Consider the following 20,360-nt stretch of genomic DNA (forward strand, 5'->3'; position numbering starts at 1 on the left):
GTCAAAGTCCTGACTTGAACTCCATTGAGATGCTGTAGCAGGACCTTAAACAGGCAGTACATGCTCGAAAGACCTTTAATGCAGCTGAATTAAAGCAGTTCTGCAAAGAAGAGTGGGCCAAAATTCCTTCTCAGTGATGTGAAAGACTGATCTCCAGTTCTCAGAACCACTTGGTTGCAGATGTTGCTGCTAAAGGTGACGCAACCAGTTATTAAGTTTAGGGGGCAATGACTTTTTCACAGGGGTGATAATTAGTGTTGCATAACCTTTCACTTCAATAAATAAAATGATCATTTAATAACTTTTTTGTTTCCTCATGTCCTCCTGGTCTTAAGTTACATTTCGTACAAACATCTGAAACCATTTAAAGTGACAAATATGCAAAAATATCTATCATTATATGTGTGTGTATATATATATATATATATATATATATATATATATATATATATATATATATATATATATATATGTGTGTGTACGTATATATATGTGTGTACGTATATATATATATATATATAAAACATAGTAATTATATAACGCCAGCTCCAGATTTATTGGCACCCTTGCTAAAGATAATCAAAACAGGTCATAAAACAGTGGGTTAATGGTTAGCTTAAAGTCACACTGAAAACATGAGATGAATCTAACCTTTAATCGAAGTACAATTATTCCAATATTCTGTTTATTGACACAATTCCAAGAGCGTAGAGTTTTCATACTATATTTAACTCTTTCAGTTTTCCTTATGTCTAAATTTCATAAAAAATAGCTGGATGGAAACCTGTAACGTGTGTGTGTGTGTGTGTGTGTGTGTGTTGTCCCATTCAGGATGTGAGCTGTAATGAGGTCACGGCTCTCCCGCGCCACATCGGACGGCTCAAAGCTCTACGAGAGCTCAACGTGCGCCGGAACCTTCTGTGTGTCCTGCCCGAAGGTACACAGAACTTCAATAAGATGTAGTGCACTGTGTGTGTGTGTGTGTGTGTCAGTATTTAATGTAGTTCTGTGTAAAGGCCACTTAACAAAGCATTATTTAAAAATAGTTCTTTTAATTAAGGTGCTATCATGAAACCATCACAGGATTTTAATAAAACACACAAGAATGGCAGTGTATTTTATGCTCTGCACGCAGTGTTCTCACTTACGACCCACCGCAAATGAAAGAATGGAGGAAATGTGGGTTTGTTTATTTGTTCAGGATAGAAACTTGGCACACGTACATTAATAAAATGAAGCATTAATCAAATCCAACTTCACTTACACTGGATCTAGAATGAAAAAATAAATATAGTTCATATAAAGGTTCAGTTTCTACCTAACTTTGACTTTAATTTAAAAAAAAACAAAAAACAGTGAACACAGTGAACTGTCTTATTTGCCTTATTTGATGAAAACACCTCTAACCCGGCTTTACTGAAGTTTATTTCCATTTTCATCTTTCCTCAGGACTTGGATAACTGTTGCTGGCTGTTTATTGGTTCACTGTGATAAATGTTTCATATAAATTAAATGTATTTACGGGTAAATCGGGGCATGTTGTAGGCATATGGCATGTAAATAAGGAACTAGCGGATAGAACCTTGCGTCCATGCAGCTGAAGCTTAATCACAATCTCAATCCAGTACAGATATCCTGATAATCAAGTACTTCTCTGAGGATAGTGTTGCAGTTAATTATGCATTTCATCACTGTATTATTTATTTCTCTAGCTTTCATATTTATGTGTAGTTGGCAGTCATTTAACTCTGTGTGTGTGTGTGTGTGTGTGTGTGTGTGTGTGTGTGTCACAGACTTGGCAGATCTACCTCTGGTAAAGTTTGATTTCTCCTGTAATAAAGTTTCCACTATTCCCATCTGCTACCGCAAAATGACTCAGCTACAATCACTACATCTAGAGAACAACCCACTACAGAGCCCCCCAGCACAGGTAACACACACACACACACACACACACACACACACGGCAGTAAGAACGCTTACAAAGCATATGGTGAAATATTGAAAAAACATTTGTAAGTATGTGATGATATATTGGTCTGACTGTCTGTCTGTCGCAGATTTGTATAAAGGGGAAGGTTCACATATTTAAGTACCTCGCCATGGAGGCGTGTCGCAGCGACAAGATGGCCGACGCGCTCTACCTGCCGGTTATGGACCACCTCAGCTTATCGCGTCCCACCACTGGCAGGTCAGTCCCTGACAACCCTGAACAGATAGCCATAAACCCCCAGGATTTAGAGCTCAGGGTTTCATAGTTTACATAGTCTATACACATACCCCCAATCCCACAGTCTATACACATTCCCCAATCCCACATTCTCTACACATACCCCCAATCCCACAGTCTTTACACATACCCCCAATCCCACAGTCTTTACACATACCCCCAATCCCACAGTCTATACACATACCCCCAATCCCATAGTCTTTACACATACCCCCAATCCCATAGTCTATACACGTACCCCCAATCCCATAGTCTTTACACATACCCCCAATCCCATAGTCTTACACATACCCCCAATCCCACAGTCTTTACACATACCCCAATCCCACAGTCTTTACAGACACCCCCAATCCCACAGTCTATACACATACCCCCAATCCCACAGTCTTTACACATACCCCCAATCCCACAGTCTATACACATACCCCCAATCCCACAGTCTATACACATACCCCCAATCCCACAGTCTATACACATACCCCCAATCCCACAGTCTATACACATACCCCCAATCCCATAGTATTTACACATACCCCCAATCCCACAGTCTTTACACATACCCCCAATCCCACAGTCTATACACATACCCCCAATCCCACAGTCTATACACATACCCCCAATCCCATAGTATTTACACATACCCCCAATCCCACAGTCTCTACACATACCCCCAATCCCACAGTCTCTACACATACCCCCAATCCCACAGTCTTTACACATACCCCCAATCCCACAGTCTTTACACATACCCCAGTCCCATAGTATTTACACATACCCGCAATCCCAAAGTCTTTACACATACCCCCAATCCCACAGTCTCTACACATACCCCCAATCCCACAGTCTTTACACATACCCCCAATCCCATAGTCTTTACACATACCCCAATCCCATAGTATTTACACATACCCCCAATCCCACAGTCTCTACACATACCCCCAATCCCACAGTCTTTACACATACCCCCAATCCCACAGTATTTACACATACCCCCAATCCCACAGTCTTTACACATACCCCCAATCCCATAGTACTTACACATACCCCCAATCCCACAGTCTTTACACATACCCCCAATCCCAAAGTCTTTACACATACCCCAATCCCATAGTATTTACACATACCCCCAATCCCACAGTCTCTACACATACCCCCAATCCCACAGTCTTTACACATACCCCCAATCCCACAGTCTTTACACATACCCCCAATCCCACAGTCTATACACATACCCCCAATCCCACAGTCTTTACACATACCCCAATCCCATAGTATTTACACATACCCGCAATCCCAAAGTCTATACACATACCCCCAATCCCACAGTCTTTACACATACCCCCAATCCCATAGTACTTACACATACCCCCAATCCCACAGTCTTTACACATACCCCCAATCCCACAGTCTATACACATACCCCCAATCCCACAGTCTTTACACATACCCCCAATCCCATAGTATTTACACATACCCCCAATCCCACAGTCTTTACACATACCCCCAATCCCACAGTCTTTACACATACCCCCAATCCCACAGTCTATACACATACCCCCAATCCCATAGTCTTTACACATACCCCCAATCCCACAGTCTTTACACATACCCCCAATCCCATAGTATTTACACATACCCCCAATCCCACAGTCTTTACACATACCCCCAATCCCATAGTCTTTACACATACCCCCAATCCCATAGTCTATACACATTCCCCAATCCCACAGTCTTTACACATACCCCCAATCCCACAGTCTCTACACATACCCCAATCCCACAGTCTTTACACATACCCCCAATCCCACAGTCTCTACACATACCCCCAATCCCACAGTCTTTACACATACCCCCAATCCCACAGTCTCTACACATACCCCCAATCCCATAGTTTTACACATACCCCCAATCCCATAGTCTTTACACATACCCCCAATCCCACAGTCTTTACACATACCCCAATCCCATAGTATTTACACATACCCCCAATCCCACAGTCTATACACATACCCACAATCCCATAGTCTATACACATACCCCCAATCCCACAGTTTTTAGGAATACCCACAATCTAGTGGTTGCATTTCAGGAAAGCAGGACACAACAGTGTGCACTCAGCGTGGTATTTATTTAAGGCTGTCCAGTAATCATTGTCAAAGTCTATGGCAGTCCACTAAGGCATGCAAAAAGTTGGGAAACCAGCAAGCCAGATGGTCTGGAGGATCAGGAAGCCAGCATGCCGATGGGTCCGTGAAGCCTTCTTGAGGATCCAAAGCTACCCTTTCAGCTGCGCAACATGGAATATACCATACTCACCTCAGAGCTGGGCACCTGGAGCTTCTTCCCATGAGCTGGTGGCAGGACTCCGAGCTCAGTGGAGACAGGAGCCATGCTAACTGTCTGCATGGGATTGGGAGTGGAGCCCTCCTGGGAACTGGGAACTCTTGGCCACTCATGGGGTTAAGTCGAGATGCCATAAACCTAACCCTCTATCAGTGAAAACTGACAAAAAGTGGCATAGAGAGAGAGAGAGAGAGAGAGAGAGAGAGAAAGGGTAGCTTACTGGACTTTAAATCTGGGGCACGAGACCTCATCATGAGACTCCTGAGTGGTAGCTTTCAGAGAGGCAAGAGATCTTATTTCCTTTCTCTGACAATACCACTTTCCATAATATCCATTTCAAGAAGACAGGACACAAGTATATGGATATAGTTACAAACACCCACAATCCTATATGTATTTGTTTTTTTCTTTACAATATATTTGCATGACCAAAATAAACTTTCACAGTTCACAACCTGATTTATGAGAAACTGAACATAAAATGTGTTTTATTAATGTACATACAATTTCCTGGGCACGTTTGTGTTTGGTCAAGCTCTCTGAGTTTAACCCTTTGCACCTCACACACACCTCGCACCCAACCACAACAGCGACATGGTCAATAGTAACCTTTCAGTAGTATTTCAAGCTGTAGTCATGAGAAAGTGTAATGAGGTAGATGGACGACATGAGTGATGGATATATTTAGAAAGATGTACGTAATCCGTCTCGTCTCAGCGGAATCGTTTTAATAGACTGAGGGTGTGACATTGCCACTGAGAGGGAGGGCTAATGAGAGAGATTTCCGATGAGGAAGATAAGCTCCTTCTCTCTCTCTCTCCCTCTCTCTCTCTCTCTTTCTTTCTTTCTCTCAGTACGGAGGACATTGATCAACATAGGAAACTCGACAGTGACTCTGGGGTGGGAAGCGATAATGGGGACAAACGCCTTTCTGCCACAGAGGTTAGTCTGTTTTGTGTGTGTGTTTGTGTGTGTGTTGTGTGTGGTGTTATTTTTTTTCTTTAACATCTTACGTTTGCGCAGTTTTGCTAATTGAAACCATGGCTTTTTCAAGCTTTGGAAAAATGACGTAAAGTGCAAAAAAAGTACAAAACTCCATATAAAAAAATGCGTATTTAGATTTAGTTTAATTGTTTAACACTAATGCTCTGGTTAGTAAACATTTAAAAATGTTTTTAAGTATAATGTGTGTGTGTGTGTTTGTGTGTGTTTGTGTGTCAGCCATCAGATGAGGACAGTCTGAGTCTAAATGTTCCTATGTCCAACATCACAGAAGAGGAAGGAATATGTAAAGATGACTCCATCGAGCATATCAGTTCCCTGACAGGTACCACCACACACACACACACACACACACACACACACACACACACACACTCACACACACCCTGTAGGAAGTGAAAGGAGTGGAACTCAAACATCCTCTCGCTGACACCCAACACACTGAGACCAAAGACAACAGACTGTAATGTAATTCTGCATGGGTGTGTTTGAGTGTGTGTGTGTGTGTGTGTGTGTGTGTGTGTGAGTGAGTGACTAGGGTCTGACCTGAGGCAGGGTTCGGGATGTAAAGATACTTGAGAGGAAGACGCTGTCAGCACACAGGGAGAATTGTGGGAGGGGTGATGAAAGCTTTAGAGGAAAGCCAGCTGCACTGTACAGGACAGACAGCTTACAAACTCTAATAAGCTCTTTTTATTAAAATAATAATAATAATAATAATAATAATAGTAATAATAATAGCGTGCTATATGGACAAGTGTATATATATATATATATATATATTTAATTTCTTCTTGATAGAGAATAGCTTAAAACCTAATATAAAACTCACTATAATATATTTAATATTTAATGATTTAGTGACACGAGATTTTATTCAAAACAAAGTGCAAGTGAGAGAGGATCGAGTCCTTGCGTAGAGCAAACCGTTGTTAAAGCGTGATATCAGGACCAGGTTTGCGTCTTTTCTTTCTTCTTTCACGTGTATATTCTGAGCATTACAAGATTACGCACTGAGTTTGTGTTTTTGTTGTGGGTTTATCGTAGCAGACCAAAGCCCCTCTGACCCAGGACAGTTTGGCTACAGAGATTCTGCCTATACTACTCGATTCGTCAACTACATCAAGGTAAAGTGTGTGTTTCCAGCAGCTCTCATTCTGCAGTGTCGAGAAAGCTGTTTTGCGGTTGTAACTTGTGAAGCCGCGAGCTACTACTTTGTATGGGGATTCTTAGTAAGAAGCAGTTAACATTACTTAACATCAGACAAGAGGACTCATTCCATAGCTACGTATAGCTACTTAACGTTAATGAGCATCCACGTTTCATTGAATTAAATAGTTACATTTGATTTGAAGATTAGGAAAAAAAAAAAAAAAACGCCTGATCTTTCTCTTTCCCGTTTTTAAAAATAGGGCACCATGGTTCAGGTACTAAATAGTTCTGATATTTTTTGCTATTTTTTTTTAATCATTTTTATTCATTCAGGTGTCAAAGCTTTCATTCTTCCTCTGTTTTAAACCTGAATTTGACATGAAATCTAAATCATAAGGGTTTTTTTTTTGTGAGATTGGTAGTGGGTTTCAGTATCTGGAACTGGCAGAACCATGTGTGTGTGTGTGTGTGTGTGTGTGTGTGTGTGTGTCATCCACTGCGATAACAAAGGTCCATTATGAATTCCAGCCAGTCAGTCCCTTACTGTGCTGTCACATGACAGGTTGCAGCTGGAGATGATGTGTGTGTGTGTGTGTGTGTGTGTGTGTGTGTAGGGTCGAGGTGTTGACTTCGACGAGCCCCTCAGAATTGAGGAAGACGGTAACTGGGCAGCTGAGCAGTCGTGAGTATCCTTTCTTTACTCTATCTTTCCATTCTTCTATCGCTGTCTCCGCTAGGTCTCTTTTTACATTTCGGAATAGATTCTAGCTCACAATCGCGCCTTAAGGACCACTGATTTAACAGCGGTAATGATTTGCTGTAAACGTAGAGTGTTAGAGGTAAACCTCACGCACCTTTCGCAAAGTAAAAGGTACCAAAGACGCAATCTTAATGATAGCACACCAGCGACAAGAGATAGAACCTTCATTTTCGAGAGTAATGACATGAAGCACTTCAATGTTCCTACAAGAACTAAATGATTATCTTCTCACTAACATGTTACCATTATGCCTGGCTGGCAGTTGAGGTTAAATTGCATTTAAAAAATAATTTGACAGGCTATGAAATGGCGAAAAAAAAAAAAAAGCGTTAAAAACACTTTGTCTCCTCCAGGTCAAAGGTTAACCTGATCAGCCCACTGAAAGAGGCTGTGGAGCTGTTGCAGAATCCTAACAGGTAATTTCGGTTCACCTGTTGACCTTAAAGATTCGATTTACACAATTTTTTCCAATATAATAGAGCGGATAGGACAGGTTTCGCTTCTTTTGCGCTGGAGCTACAAGCTAAGAAGGTCACCAGGTAGCATCATACCACATGATGAAACCATAAGATATGATCATTCTGATATAGTTACTATATTCTGTTTATTTTGGTTCTGAATTAATTTCCTTATATTCTATAGCTGTTCATTTTGTGTGTGTGTGTTTGTTTATATATTCAGGGTGAACATGAGCTCAGCTGATTTGGCGGGAATTAAACTCTACCCAGTGGAAATGGTCACAGTGGACGAATCTCTTAAGTAAGACACGAGCTGTTTATACTGTAAGAATACGCCGGACATCATAGTGCGTTATTGCGGTTCATTCCACAGAGCTGTCGATTTAAATCACAGGTTTATATTAACGCCATATCGTTTCTATAGAAACAGCTCATTCGTAAGGACTTGAGTAATAATAAACGGATAAAAAAAAATGTGTTGTTTCTCGATAAAGAAAAAATTAGGCACGTTTTCTGTAAGGAGATCTTTCTTTAACATGTATGGAAGGAGTCTCCAGTGTCAGGACTTTCTAATAGTCTGGTTTCCTGCTATGGGAAAGTGTTACAGGAAATGAATCAACTTCTGGGCGGTAACAGTAACCCCACTTCATCGTACCGCCCTCATCGTATCACACTCGGAAGTGTTTTTATTTCTTACACGTATCATATCTTTTCTGTTTATCAGTGTGACCCTGTTCTTTATTTCTCTTTCCTCCCTCAGCGGTCAGGAGAGTGAAGACGGCCAGACAACGCCTAAGGTAGCGTTTCTCCCGCGCATTCCATGTAGCATGTTTTACATAAGCCTGTGCCAGTATAACACCCTCATGTCATGAGAACTCTCTAATATTATCAAGATATACGTAGCTTATTGTGACATTTATTTACTCACTCACTAAAGGTCTTACTTTAGAGAAAGAAAAAAAAAACACAGCTAGGCCATTTTAACGCTCTTATAGCAAAGAGTAATATGAGTAGCTAATGAATGCTTGTCAGGTTAAATTAAGGAAGAAATAATACCAATAATGGATTTAAAAAAAAAACAAAAACACACACACGCTGCCTACCTAGGAAGCCTCGTCTCAGTGCAGGAACACAGGACCAGTCATGTTTTATCGACTCGATAACAGTATATTATGAGAATATTATAAATATTCGTCACTTCTTTGGCACCCAAAATGCAGAGACACTAGTTCATTTTTTTTTACGACTCGTGTTAAGTAAAGAAGATCATACGAGGTTGGCTGGATGGCGTTTCAGTTTTGTTTCAACGTAACGTCTGTTCCACATTTCCCGAGCTTCAGACTTCAGTAAACCGCGCCGTGGTCTTGTGGGAACGGCATTGTGCATGAGTCTGTGTGCGCGCGCTTGTGTTTGTCGTGTGTCGATTCGATAAAATGTGACCGAGAAGCGTATGATTGTTGCATTCGACATGTGATGTGATAAGTGTTTGTTGTCGTTATACAGTACGATCCAAAAGTCCACTACCGCTCTAATTCCTTCAAGTTATATATTTTATATATTAAAAAAAGAGTTTGTTGTTTAACTGAAACTAGTAAGAAGGATAAAGCTTAAACACAGAAGATTGTACTATTTGCCAGTATTAGAGGTTAGTCATTAAGACACCACACACCCGCTATTGAATTCTCAAATCTGATTGGTCAGAAGTTTGGCTGCGAAGCAAATCCCAGGTTTATATCAATGCGCTCGTTCTAATATGTTATCATTATCCCTCCATCACCTAGTGGAGTTTTCGGGGTTGACCATCCGCCCCAATCCATCTATCTTGTCCAAGATTTTCGTTAGTGTCGTATCTCAGTACGAATGTTTGTACGATTTATTTGGAATTACCATGGTAACAAGCAGATTCAGTGGTTAGATTTGGGAATTGATGCAAATAGGGTCAAGGTCACAGCAAGGTGAAATGTAGCTCGTCGACAGGGACTTGTATAGAGGATGAGCCACATAAATTGATTTTAAAAAAAAAAAGGGGTAATTGCTGATATATTGAAGATATTCATTTAACATTTATGGAAGGAGTCTCCAGTGTCAGTGCTTGGATGTAATGGTCAGTAAGTCTTTCCGTTTTTTTGTCTTATTAACTTTAAGAGAAAGGAAAAAAAATAGAGGCTGGTGAGGAAACAGCTGCTGTAACGTAAGTGAGAACAGGAACTAAGTTGTTTCCACAGCATTAAATGGGATTATAAATGTATTTAAAATAAATAAATAATAACCGTAACACTGCTTAGCATCGGGCCGCAATCGTTGATCATCATGGTTGATTAAACAGCTTTATTTCTCTGAATGTACTCTTGAATAATCTGCGTAAAACCTTCGAGTTTTTGGAAATAAAGCAGTTCCTGGTAGTGGACTCTTACCTTGGGATCAGACTGTATGCGTAATAACATGCTTCCACATTCAGACTTGACGCTCCTTCCATGCTAGCTCGTGCTTCTGTTTGCTAGCTGTTGTGAAGTGTGTGTTTTGCGGTGGCTAGTTTGTGTGTGTGTGTGTGGTATATGGTGTGCTGCTTAACGGAGTGAAGCTGTTAGGAGTTGTGCGGTGTGATTGTCATTGAAGGACGGTCCGGATGAAGGCTGGGAGTTCCAGAGGAAGAGGCAGTATATTCTCAAACGGGCTCGGCTGGAGGCCCAGCTTGCGTGCCAGCAGTACACCTTCTATGTGGCTCAAAAGGTAAACCAAAAAAAAAAACCTATTGTAGTCTGGAGAACTGGCTTCTAGACTAGAAAACCTGGACGCACCAGAGAGAGAACCGTGTTCTAGACCAGGAGACCGCATTGTCCAAAAATGCAGACTTTGAAACACGTCTTGAAGTGTTAATATTTTACTAGAGAACGTTAAAAGGGCAGTAGGACAAGAACCAGGAATATTTGACAGAGAAACTCTTTTCTAGGTTAAGAAACTGGATTATATGTTCTTGTCTAAAACTATTAAGGTGCTCCAAGGAAGCAGTGATACGGAAGCTAATGTTACTCAAAGTGGGCGGTGGTCTGTAATTCTTTCTTTTTTTTTTTTTATATTGGTGAAAATTACAATCTAACATCATCAAAGCCGAGTTTACGATTGCCATCTTACAGTTATTAGCCAGTTTCGTTACTCAAATCAAAACCTCAAATAGCTCAAAAACAAGTTGACCTACAAATAACGTCAACTTCGATCTAATGTGTCGATCTAATGGTGGAAAGTCCAGGAATAATATCATTGCACAATTCTGAACAATGAGCCTAATATTTGAATCGTTGGATTAGGTTCAGAATACGCTAAGGGGGTTTGGGGAATTTTTACTGTTAAAGGTGTCCTTGTCTGCAAACGGCTTGACAACCTCTGGTGTATAGTATGCCTAGTGTTGCATGCCAGTAAACACTGTTCTAGATCAGGAAATGTCACTGTGGACTAGAAAACCCTGTTCTTGTTCAAAACAGAATCCTTAAACAATATTTCTTTTTTGATTTTATCTACTAGGAAGAGTTCACATGACAGTTGACAGATGAGGTTAGAGCTCAGCAGTAAAAGGTTCACTCGGAAGAGCTGATTTTTAATCAGCTGCAGAAGTAACAAGGAATTCACCGGAAATAAACCGGAAACTGTATTCTAGTTTACTGGTTAAGTTTCACAGTGGAAAGAGCTCATAGAGTTATGGGAGAAAGGCCACACCTGAAGCTAGGCTTCAGTGTCCAGTGATGTTTACTCTTGTTGTATTATATTACCCGACCTTTACACAACCAGCCTTACACAACGCGTTTGCATAGGAGCTCTGCAGTTTAACATTGGGTTACGTCAGTATGACCCTTTTTTGGCCAAGTCTTTTTCTCTTTGCCCGGACTCACGTTGACTTTCTGTCAAGGTAAATGGAGAGCACACATCAACACAAGATGCTTCTGTTTATGCAGCTTTTTGGAGCCTTGATCAAGTGAAACCTAGCAAGTGTGTCCCATAACAATTCTCCAAAATGATCTGTTAATTATCCCTGATTCTCCCTACTTAATACTGGGTTTGCTTCCACACATCACAGTGACACGGTGGCTCAGTGGGTAGCGTTGCTGCCTCACAGTCCAGGGTTCAGTCCTGGGTTCAGTCCTGGGTTCAGTCCAGGGTTCAGTCCTGGGTTCAGTCCAGGGTTCAGTCCTGGGTTCAGTCCCGAGCTTGTGTTACTGTCTGTGCAGAGTTTCTGTGCATGTTCTCCCCATGTTTGTGTGGGTTTCCTCTGGGTTCTCCAGTTTCCTCTGCATGAGAGTAGCCAATCCACCAACTGGCATGTTGTTGGGAGGCAGGAGGAACCCAGAGAACCTGGAGGAAACCCATATGGACATGGGGAGAACATGTCCATAACCCGAGCTCAAGGATTGAACCAGGAACCCTGGGGCTTTTTTTTTTTTTTTTAGATCCACCTCTCAAGTCACACAGAAGATACTGGACTGTCTTTTGGACATCTTTTTCTGCTTTGAGACTTCAGAATTCTGATGAACTTATCTACCTGTGAACATGAACATACCCCTCACAGCCCATCTGTGCACATCTGGGAATCTTAGTGCAATTATGGATGCCCAGCTCAACTTCCATGCACACGCTATATTGACCGTCATAACCTGCAGATTTGGGTCTCACAGTATCACAAGAACACACCCCTTTCCTCTCGCCAGTGAAGGCTCACATTCTTATTCAAGCTCTGATCATTTCCAGAAGTTGATTTCTGCATTTTTTTTTCTGCATGCTGGCTTTTCTTTCCTGATCAAGGTTACGAGTCTGGATATATCGGCCTTTTCCAGGCAAAGCAGGCGTGCGCTGTTATCTCGAACAACTCTAACTGGTGTGTTAGACCTGTTTTATGGTTTCAGATCATCTTCGTGTGTACCACGTTCATGTCGTAGTTCACGCTGACTAGCTCGACGCGGTTGTTGTTTTTGAAATTTCGAGTGGTGTTTCGGTTCCACGCTATAGTGAGAACAAAGAGAGGGAGAGGTATAGCGAGAGGAAGGAAAAAGAAAAGCTAATAAAGGGCAAGACAGAGAGACATTAAGGGTAAGAACAGGGCCTCGTTGTACTTCTTCACACACTTTTTTTTTTTTTTTTATAACTGAACACCACTTTGTGGCCAAAAGCAAGTTTGCGAAAGCATGAGGATCTGCTCTTGAAGGACATGTTCTCTGTACACGAGTGCTTTCCTCCACCGTTCCTGTATACTCTCTCTCTCTCTCTCTCTCTCTCTCTCTCTCTCTCTCTTAGGGTGAGATGATTTGTCAGGAGAAGACAGATGACGGTCGAGCAGAGCAAGAGAACGTGAGTAACTCTCTTCTGTCCCAGATACACACAACAACACGAGAACTGGGTTTCTGTAGTTTATAAACTGGCGTCGATGAGCTTTAAAGGAACGGTTTGTATGATTGAGGAAAAAAAAATCAATCAATTCTAATATACATTCGAATATTTTTGGGGTTTTGGACTTGCTTAAAAATAGCGCATGTTTAATCGTAATATATTTGAAATGCTACTCGATTACAGAGTGAAGCCCAGAGCCCAGTGTATTCACCTCCATTCGGCTTGAAGCCCCGATCAGGTGAGCCTGGCACACACACACACACACACACACACACACACACACACACACAGAGAGAGAGAGAAAACTGATCACAAATGGTCACACCTGTGGTCTCCATTATCCATAACATTATCTTATTATCTTAATATTTATTATTAGTGTCGATATTTATTTAATTAATATTTATTATTAGTGTCGAACTTTTGAGGCAGATGATCCCACATTAGAACATTCCTGCACCTCCGAGCAGGAAGCAGGATGGTCGGAGAAATTTTGTCCTTTTTTTAAAAAATTTTATTGCTGAACTCGTGTCAGGATAGCGAAAAAGACATTTTGCTTATTTTTTTTTATAATGCGCTATAATTTAGCTATAATGCTTCTTACATTTTAATGCTAACTGTTGACATTTTCTTAACCCCTGTCTTGCGACGACTAACACTCCTTCATGTTTACAATATTTTTGTCCCTCCCACTTCTCACTGGCCCTATACGGCTCCTGGGTGTAGCTCCGCCCTCTGTCCCTTGCTTGCCTTTGTCCATCAATAGAGACACGCCCAGTAAGCCACATGATGGATGTATTCAGAGCAGTGGTATGTCTACTCACTAAAATGTGTCGTCCAATCATAATCCGCACGATAAATCGTTTCGTAATTGAGTGTTATTAATCCTTTCCCTCATAATCACTTTCTCTTTTCATGATTTTTTTTTTTTCGCGATGATACATTTCCATCCAAATGATTCTCAACTCTGATTGGCCGGAAGATGTTAATCAGTTTTCTTCTAACAAATCACAGCTTTATATTCGTGCGCTCGTACTAATACATTATCGTTTCTATAGCAACAGCTCGTTGATTTTTTTTTGTTTTTTTTTGTAAGGAGATATTTATTTACTATTTTGGAAGGAGTCTCCAGTTTTCCGATTTCTCAGGAACATGCCAAGCTGCGTTTTTTTTTTTTTTTTTTTTTTTTTACATTTTAATTTCAAGAGAGAAAAAATATTGGTGAGATTTTTTATATATATATATGTAAACAGATAAAATGTTTTTTTTTTTTTTTTAATAACGAGAAAATTCCTTACATATCTGAAGCGGAAATATTTATTTCTTGGTGATTTTTAAGTTTTTGTTTTTTTTTTCTAATTTCTTGTGTTTTTTTATTCAAGGTTCAGTTCAGAGTATGCATAAAAATGAGATAGTTGACCATTGTGAGACACACACACACACACACACACACACAGGGTTGAGAGGAAGCGAGAGAAATGTTTCTGAAGAACTGTGGGAAGAATTGTGGGACGGCCGCCTTAAACCGTGCTGTGTGTATTTATAGTCCTGCCGCATTTGAGAAAGGAGGAGGGATCAAAGCTCGGCAGAAAACACTCTGAGAACACACAACTACACACGACTACACACATGCCTCCTGCTTCACTTAGACACGTCGTTGCTGTTTTAATGGGGAAAAAAAATTAAAACGCGCCTTAATGCCTTAAACGTTTCCAGTACCGTCAAAAGGACCTAATTATAATCTCGGGAATATCTCAGATTTTTTTAAATATAACTATATATAAGTATAACTGCATGGAATAGTCAGAATAGAAATGTTACAATTAGAAATGTCAAAGACAACACTTTTTTTTTTAAAATTTATTTCTTTTTTTAAATTTCCTGACATCTAAATCATGGCCAAGATGTGATAAAAGGGTCATAAGCATAGTAGATATTTTTTTTTTTCCCCAAACTCTTAGTTAGGCAGCTAAACTGAAAACAAAACTGAGCTGAAGAGAGAAATCTGTGATGTTCTGCATGAAACAGAATGTGCTCTCCTTTTTTTATTTTTAGCCTTGGCCTCTTTTTCAAGGCCTTATTTGAGGGTATTATTCTAGGGCAGCCACTCATAGCCTACACACACACACACACACACACAGTTTAGTCACACACACAGTTTAGTCACACACACAGTTCAAGTCGAGAGATTTTTATCTTTACATTGCACTTTGAAATAGAGGCTTTGCTCGGCTGATTTTAAATGGTCCAGACTTCCTCTGCAGAGCATGGGAGCAGCATTGCACTTTTCTGCCCTCTACTTATCCCTCGTTCCATCTCTACAATCTCTCGTTTAGCATTTGGTTGCTCTTTTCCCAGCCCTCCCTTCGCTCGAGCACTAAACCTCTTCTCCTCCTCCTCGCACTTCGCATGTTATCAGCTTGGACCAGGTTAATGATAAGTGGGAAAATAATGAAAAAAAAAAAAAAGAGCGAGAAATAAAAAGAAAATAGAAAGCTTCACCTCACTGCCAAGATCTCGGATTATCTCACCGATGGCACGTCTTTCTCTTGGCCATTGTTTACTCTGCGTCAGGGGTTTTTATGGTTTTGATCTTTGGCCCGTTGCTAGCAGCCTTGGCGAAAGAGACCTGACTTCCTCTTTGTTTCAGTCATTTGTTTACTCAAAGGAATTTGCATTCACTAGTCTTGTGGAAAAACAAATCCTCGTGAGTGAAAGTGCACCTTTTTTTTTTTTTTTTACTCGTTTAAGAAACCTATCCATTCTTGTATACGGAGTCTGAATTGAGCTTGTGTACTGAAACACCCACTACTGAGCGGATACTGGCACATAACAAGCACCCGAAGCAGCGCCACACAGTGGAACTGACAAGCTGCGGGTCTCGGGTCTCGGGTCTCGGGTCTCGGATTCCCCCCTCATGGCTGCTTCTGAAATTGCTTATTCTGTTCCTAATACAATGCTAATGCTGCCTCTAGCTAAAAAAAAAAAAAAAAAAAAGTCATGCTCATGCTAACTCAGGCACATCTGCTACTTTAGTCCCACTTTATTTTACAGTATAGTAAGTAACTGGTAATTAATAGGTAAGTAAGTGGGAAGTAGCTAGTATGGAAAAGGTACGAAGGTAGTGATTAGTTTGTATTTTCTGGTATATAGCCAAAGATGATTTGAAATCGTGAAACCTCTCCAGTTTATTTAGTAGTACTTTGTGCTATAAGGCAATAATTACCCAGAAAGTAGTGTATACGTAGAAGTTAGAAACGTAACTACGTAGTTAATATGGTATAAATCAAGGTATGTGGCTGTAAGTGATACTAACCTACCCATAATGACACGTTCTACCAATCCAATTACCAGTTATTTATTTTATTTATTAAAATAAAGTGTGACTTTAAAAAAAATAAATAAATAAAAAATGTCCCCAAAACCCAAGGCATCAGATCGGCCAGAATTAGCATGACCTTTTTTTTTTTTTTTTTTTTTTTTTTTTCTTTTTTCTTTTTTTCTTTTTTTTTTCTCTCAGATTCCTGGTTGCTATTGGCGATCCGTGATTTGTTGCACGTTTGTGTAAATGACAATTTTGCGTGTATGTGTTCTGACTGTCGTTTCTGCTTTCTGACAGTTTTCCTGAGAACTCCTAAGAGTCTGGAATCAGTGGATCCTCAGTTCACCATGAGGAGGAAGATGGAGCAGCTCAGAGAGGAGCTGGAACTCACGGAGCAGCTACGAGAGGTGAGCACGCTTGTGCGAGCGCACACACACACACACACATTCGCTCATCAAATACGCCAGTTATCACTCAGGATGTGCCACATTTACTCGGTGTATTTGTGTGTGTGCTGTTCAGAGCATTGAGAGCAGACTGAAGGTTGTGCTTCCTGAAGATCTCGGCACTTCGCTCATGGATGGGGTGGTGCTCTGTCATCTAGCCAATCACGTCAGACCACGCTCGGTCGCTAGCATCCACGTTCCTTCTCCAGCAGTAGTGCGTTACCCCTGAACACGTTCACATGCACCTACTCCACCCACATACACACTTGCTTTCTAACCTTTATTTTTATTTATTTGGTTTTTTTTGTACCATCCAGCCCAAGCTCAGTATGGCTAAATGCCGCCGGAACGTCGAGAACTTCCTGGACGCTTGCAGGAAGATTGGTGTTCCCGAGGTGAGTGACCTCATTTCCTGTACAGGGAGTAACAGAGAGGTCAGATAGGTTTGAACTATGATCACAAGCTTTGTTTAAATACACTGCAGATTCTGAGACAGAATTATGAGAAGCCAAGCTTTGGGAATCCGATCCACCGACACACACACACTCTACTGCTATGAAAATTGGTATATCATTGAGAGTGGAGGTGGGGCCAATGAAAAAAAGTATAAGATTTATCAATAACTCAAAGCCAAACCCACAGCGGAGACTTATTTTGATGTTGGGAACCCACAACGCCATCTTTTTCCCAAACACACACTCCTCATGTAGATTGTGGATGTAGAATCATCCTGGAGTCATAATGCTTTCTCATCAGTGCAGTTATGCATGTGCCGATAATGAGCTGTATGATAATGAGCTGTATGATAATGAGCTGTATGATAATGAGCTGTATGATAATGAGCTGTATGATAATGAGCTATATAACAATGAGCTATATGATAATGAGTTATATAATAATGAGTTATATAATAATGAGCTATATGATCACGAGTTATATAATAATGAGCTATATGATCACGAGTTATATAATAATGAGCTATATGATAATGAGCTATATGATAATGAGTTATATAATAATGAGTTATATAATAATGAGCTATATGATCACGAGTTATATAATAATGAGCTATATGATCACGAGTTATATAATAATGAGCTATATGATCACAAGTTATATAATAATGAGCTATATGATCATGAGTTATATAATAATGAGCTATATGATAATGAGTTATATAATAATGAGCTGTATGATAATGAGTTATATAATAATGAGCTGTATGATAATGAGTTATATAATAATGAGCTGTATGATCACGAGTTATATAATAATGAGCTATATGATCACGAGTTATATAATAATGAGCTATATGATCATGAGTTATATAATAATGAGCTGTATGATCATGAGTTATATAATAATGAGCTGTATGATAATGAGTTATATAATAATGAGCTATATGATCACGAGTTATATAATAATGAGCTATATGATCACGAGTTATATAATAATGAGCTATATGATCACGAGTTATATAATAATGAGCTATATGATAATGAGCTGTATGATAATGAGCTATATGATCACGAGTTATATAATAATGAGCTATATGATCACGAGTTATATAATAATGAGCTATATGATCACGAGTTATATAATAATGAGCTATATGATAATGAGCTGTATGATAATGAGCTGTATGATAATGAGTTATATAATAATGAGCTGTATGATCACGAGTTATATAATAATGAGCTATATGATCACGAGTTATATAATAATGAGCTATATGATCATGAGTTATATAATAATGAGCTGTATGATCATGAGTTATATAATAATGAGCTATATGATCACGAGTTATATAATAATGAGCTATATGATCATGAGTTATATAATAATGAGCTATATGATCACAAGTTATATAATAATGAGCTATATGATCATGAGTTATATAATAATGAGCTATATGATCACAAGTTATATAATAATGAGCTATATGATCATGAGTTATATAATAATGAGCTATATGATAATGAGTTATATAATAATGAGCTGTATGATAATGAGTTATATAATAATGAGCTGTATGATCATGAGTTATATAATAATGAGCTATATGATCACGAGTTATATAATAATGAGCTATATGATCATGAGTTATATAATAATGAGCTATATGATCACGAGTTATATAATAATGAGCTATATGATCATGAGTTATATAATAATGAGCTATATGATCACGAGTTATATAATAATGAGCTATATGATCACGAGCTATATAATAATGAGCTATATGATCACGAGCTATATAATAATGAGCTGTATGATCACGAGTTATATAATAATGAGCTATATGATAATGAGTTATATAATAATGAGCTATATGATAATGAGTTATATAATAATGAGCTATATGATCACGAGTTATATAATAATGAGCTATATGATCACGAGTTATATAACAATGAGCTATATGATCACGAGTTATATAATAATGAGCTATATGATCATGAGTTATATAATAATGAGCTATATGATAATGAGTTATATAATAATGAGCTGTATGATCACGAGTTATATAATAATGAGCTGTATGATCACGAGCTATATAATAATGAGCTGTATGATCACGAGTTATATAATAATGAGCTGTATGATAATGAGTTATATAATAATGAGCTATATGATCACGAGCTATATAATAATGAGCTATATGATCACGAGTTATATAATAATGAGCTATATGATCACGAGCTATATAATAATGAGCTATATGATCACGAGTTATATAATAATGAGCTATATGATCACGAGTTATATAATAATGAGCTGTATGATAATGAGTTATATAATAATGAGCTATATGATCACGAGTTATATAATAATGAGCTGTATGATCACGAGTTATATAATAATGAGCTATATGATCACGAGTTATATAATAATGAGCTATATGATCATGAGTTATATAATAATGAGCTGTATGATCATGAGTTATATAATAATGAGCTGTATGATAATGAGTTATATAATAATGAGCTATATGATCACGAGTTATATAATAATGAGCTATATGATCACGAGTTATATAATAATGAGCTATATGATAATGAGCTGTATGATAATGAGCTATATGATCACGAGTTATATAATAATGAGCTATATGATCACGAGTTATATAATAATGAGCTATATGATCACAAGTTATATAATAATGAGCTATATGATCATGAGTTATATAATAATGAGCTGTATGATCATGAGTTATATAATAATGAGCTATATGATCACAAGTTATATAATAATGAGCTATATGATCATGAGT

The 20,360-nt window shown here is 39.0% G+C and overlaps 1 protein-coding gene across 6 annotated transcripts in view; it reads left to right on the top strand.

Annotated features, from left to right (window-relative positions):
• The window catches only part of lrch1 (leucine-rich repeats and calponin homology (CH) domain containing 1), a 51,700-nt gene that overhangs the window by 20,868 nt on the left and 10,472 nt on the right, over positions 1 to 20,360 (top strand). For 2 of the 6 annotated variants that reach the window (XM_034304537.2, XM_053234068.1), the window contains exons 4-20: positions 832 to 937; positions 1,794 to 1,930; positions 2,061 to 2,191; positions 5,428 to 5,515; positions 5,795 to 5,900; positions 6,623 to 6,702; positions 7,342 to 7,409; positions 7,841 to 7,903; positions 8,169 to 8,246; positions 8,706 to 8,742; positions 10,562 to 10,675; positions 13,226 to 13,279; positions 13,502 to 13,556; positions 14,045 to 14,128; positions 16,938 to 17,047; positions 17,163 to 17,300; positions 17,404 to 17,481. In XM_034304537.2, coding sequence (XP_034160428.1) covers positions 832 to 937; positions 1,794 to 1,930; positions 2,061 to 2,191; positions 5,428 to 5,515; positions 5,795 to 5,900; positions 6,623 to 6,702; positions 7,342 to 7,409; positions 7,841 to 7,903; positions 8,169 to 8,246; positions 8,706 to 8,742; positions 10,562 to 10,675; positions 13,226 to 13,279; positions 13,502 to 13,556; positions 14,045 to 14,128; positions 16,938 to 17,047; positions 17,163 to 17,300; positions 17,404 to 17,481 — 1,527 coding nt within the window. The remainder of the gene's footprint in view (positions 1 to 831; positions 938 to 1,793; positions 1,931 to 2,060; positions 2,192 to 5,427; positions 5,516 to 5,794; positions 5,901 to 6,622; positions 6,703 to 7,341; positions 7,410 to 7,840; positions 7,904 to 8,168; positions 8,247 to 8,705; positions 8,743 to 10,561; positions 10,676 to 13,225; positions 13,280 to 13,501; positions 13,557 to 14,044; positions 14,129 to 16,937; positions 17,048 to 17,162; positions 17,301 to 17,403; positions 17,482 to 20,360) is intronic. The other 4 variants (XM_053234069.1, XM_034304538.2, XM_053234070.1 and 1 more) reach the window with 3 other exon arrangements.

The sequence above is a fragment of the Pangasianodon hypophthalmus genome, chromosome 5, assembly GCF_027358585.1.
Source record: "Pangasianodon hypophthalmus isolate fPanHyp1 chromosome 5, fPanHyp1.pri, whole genome shotgun sequence".
NCBI lineage: Eukaryota > Metazoa > Chordata > Actinopteri > Siluriformes > Pangasiidae > Pangasianodon > Pangasianodon hypophthalmus.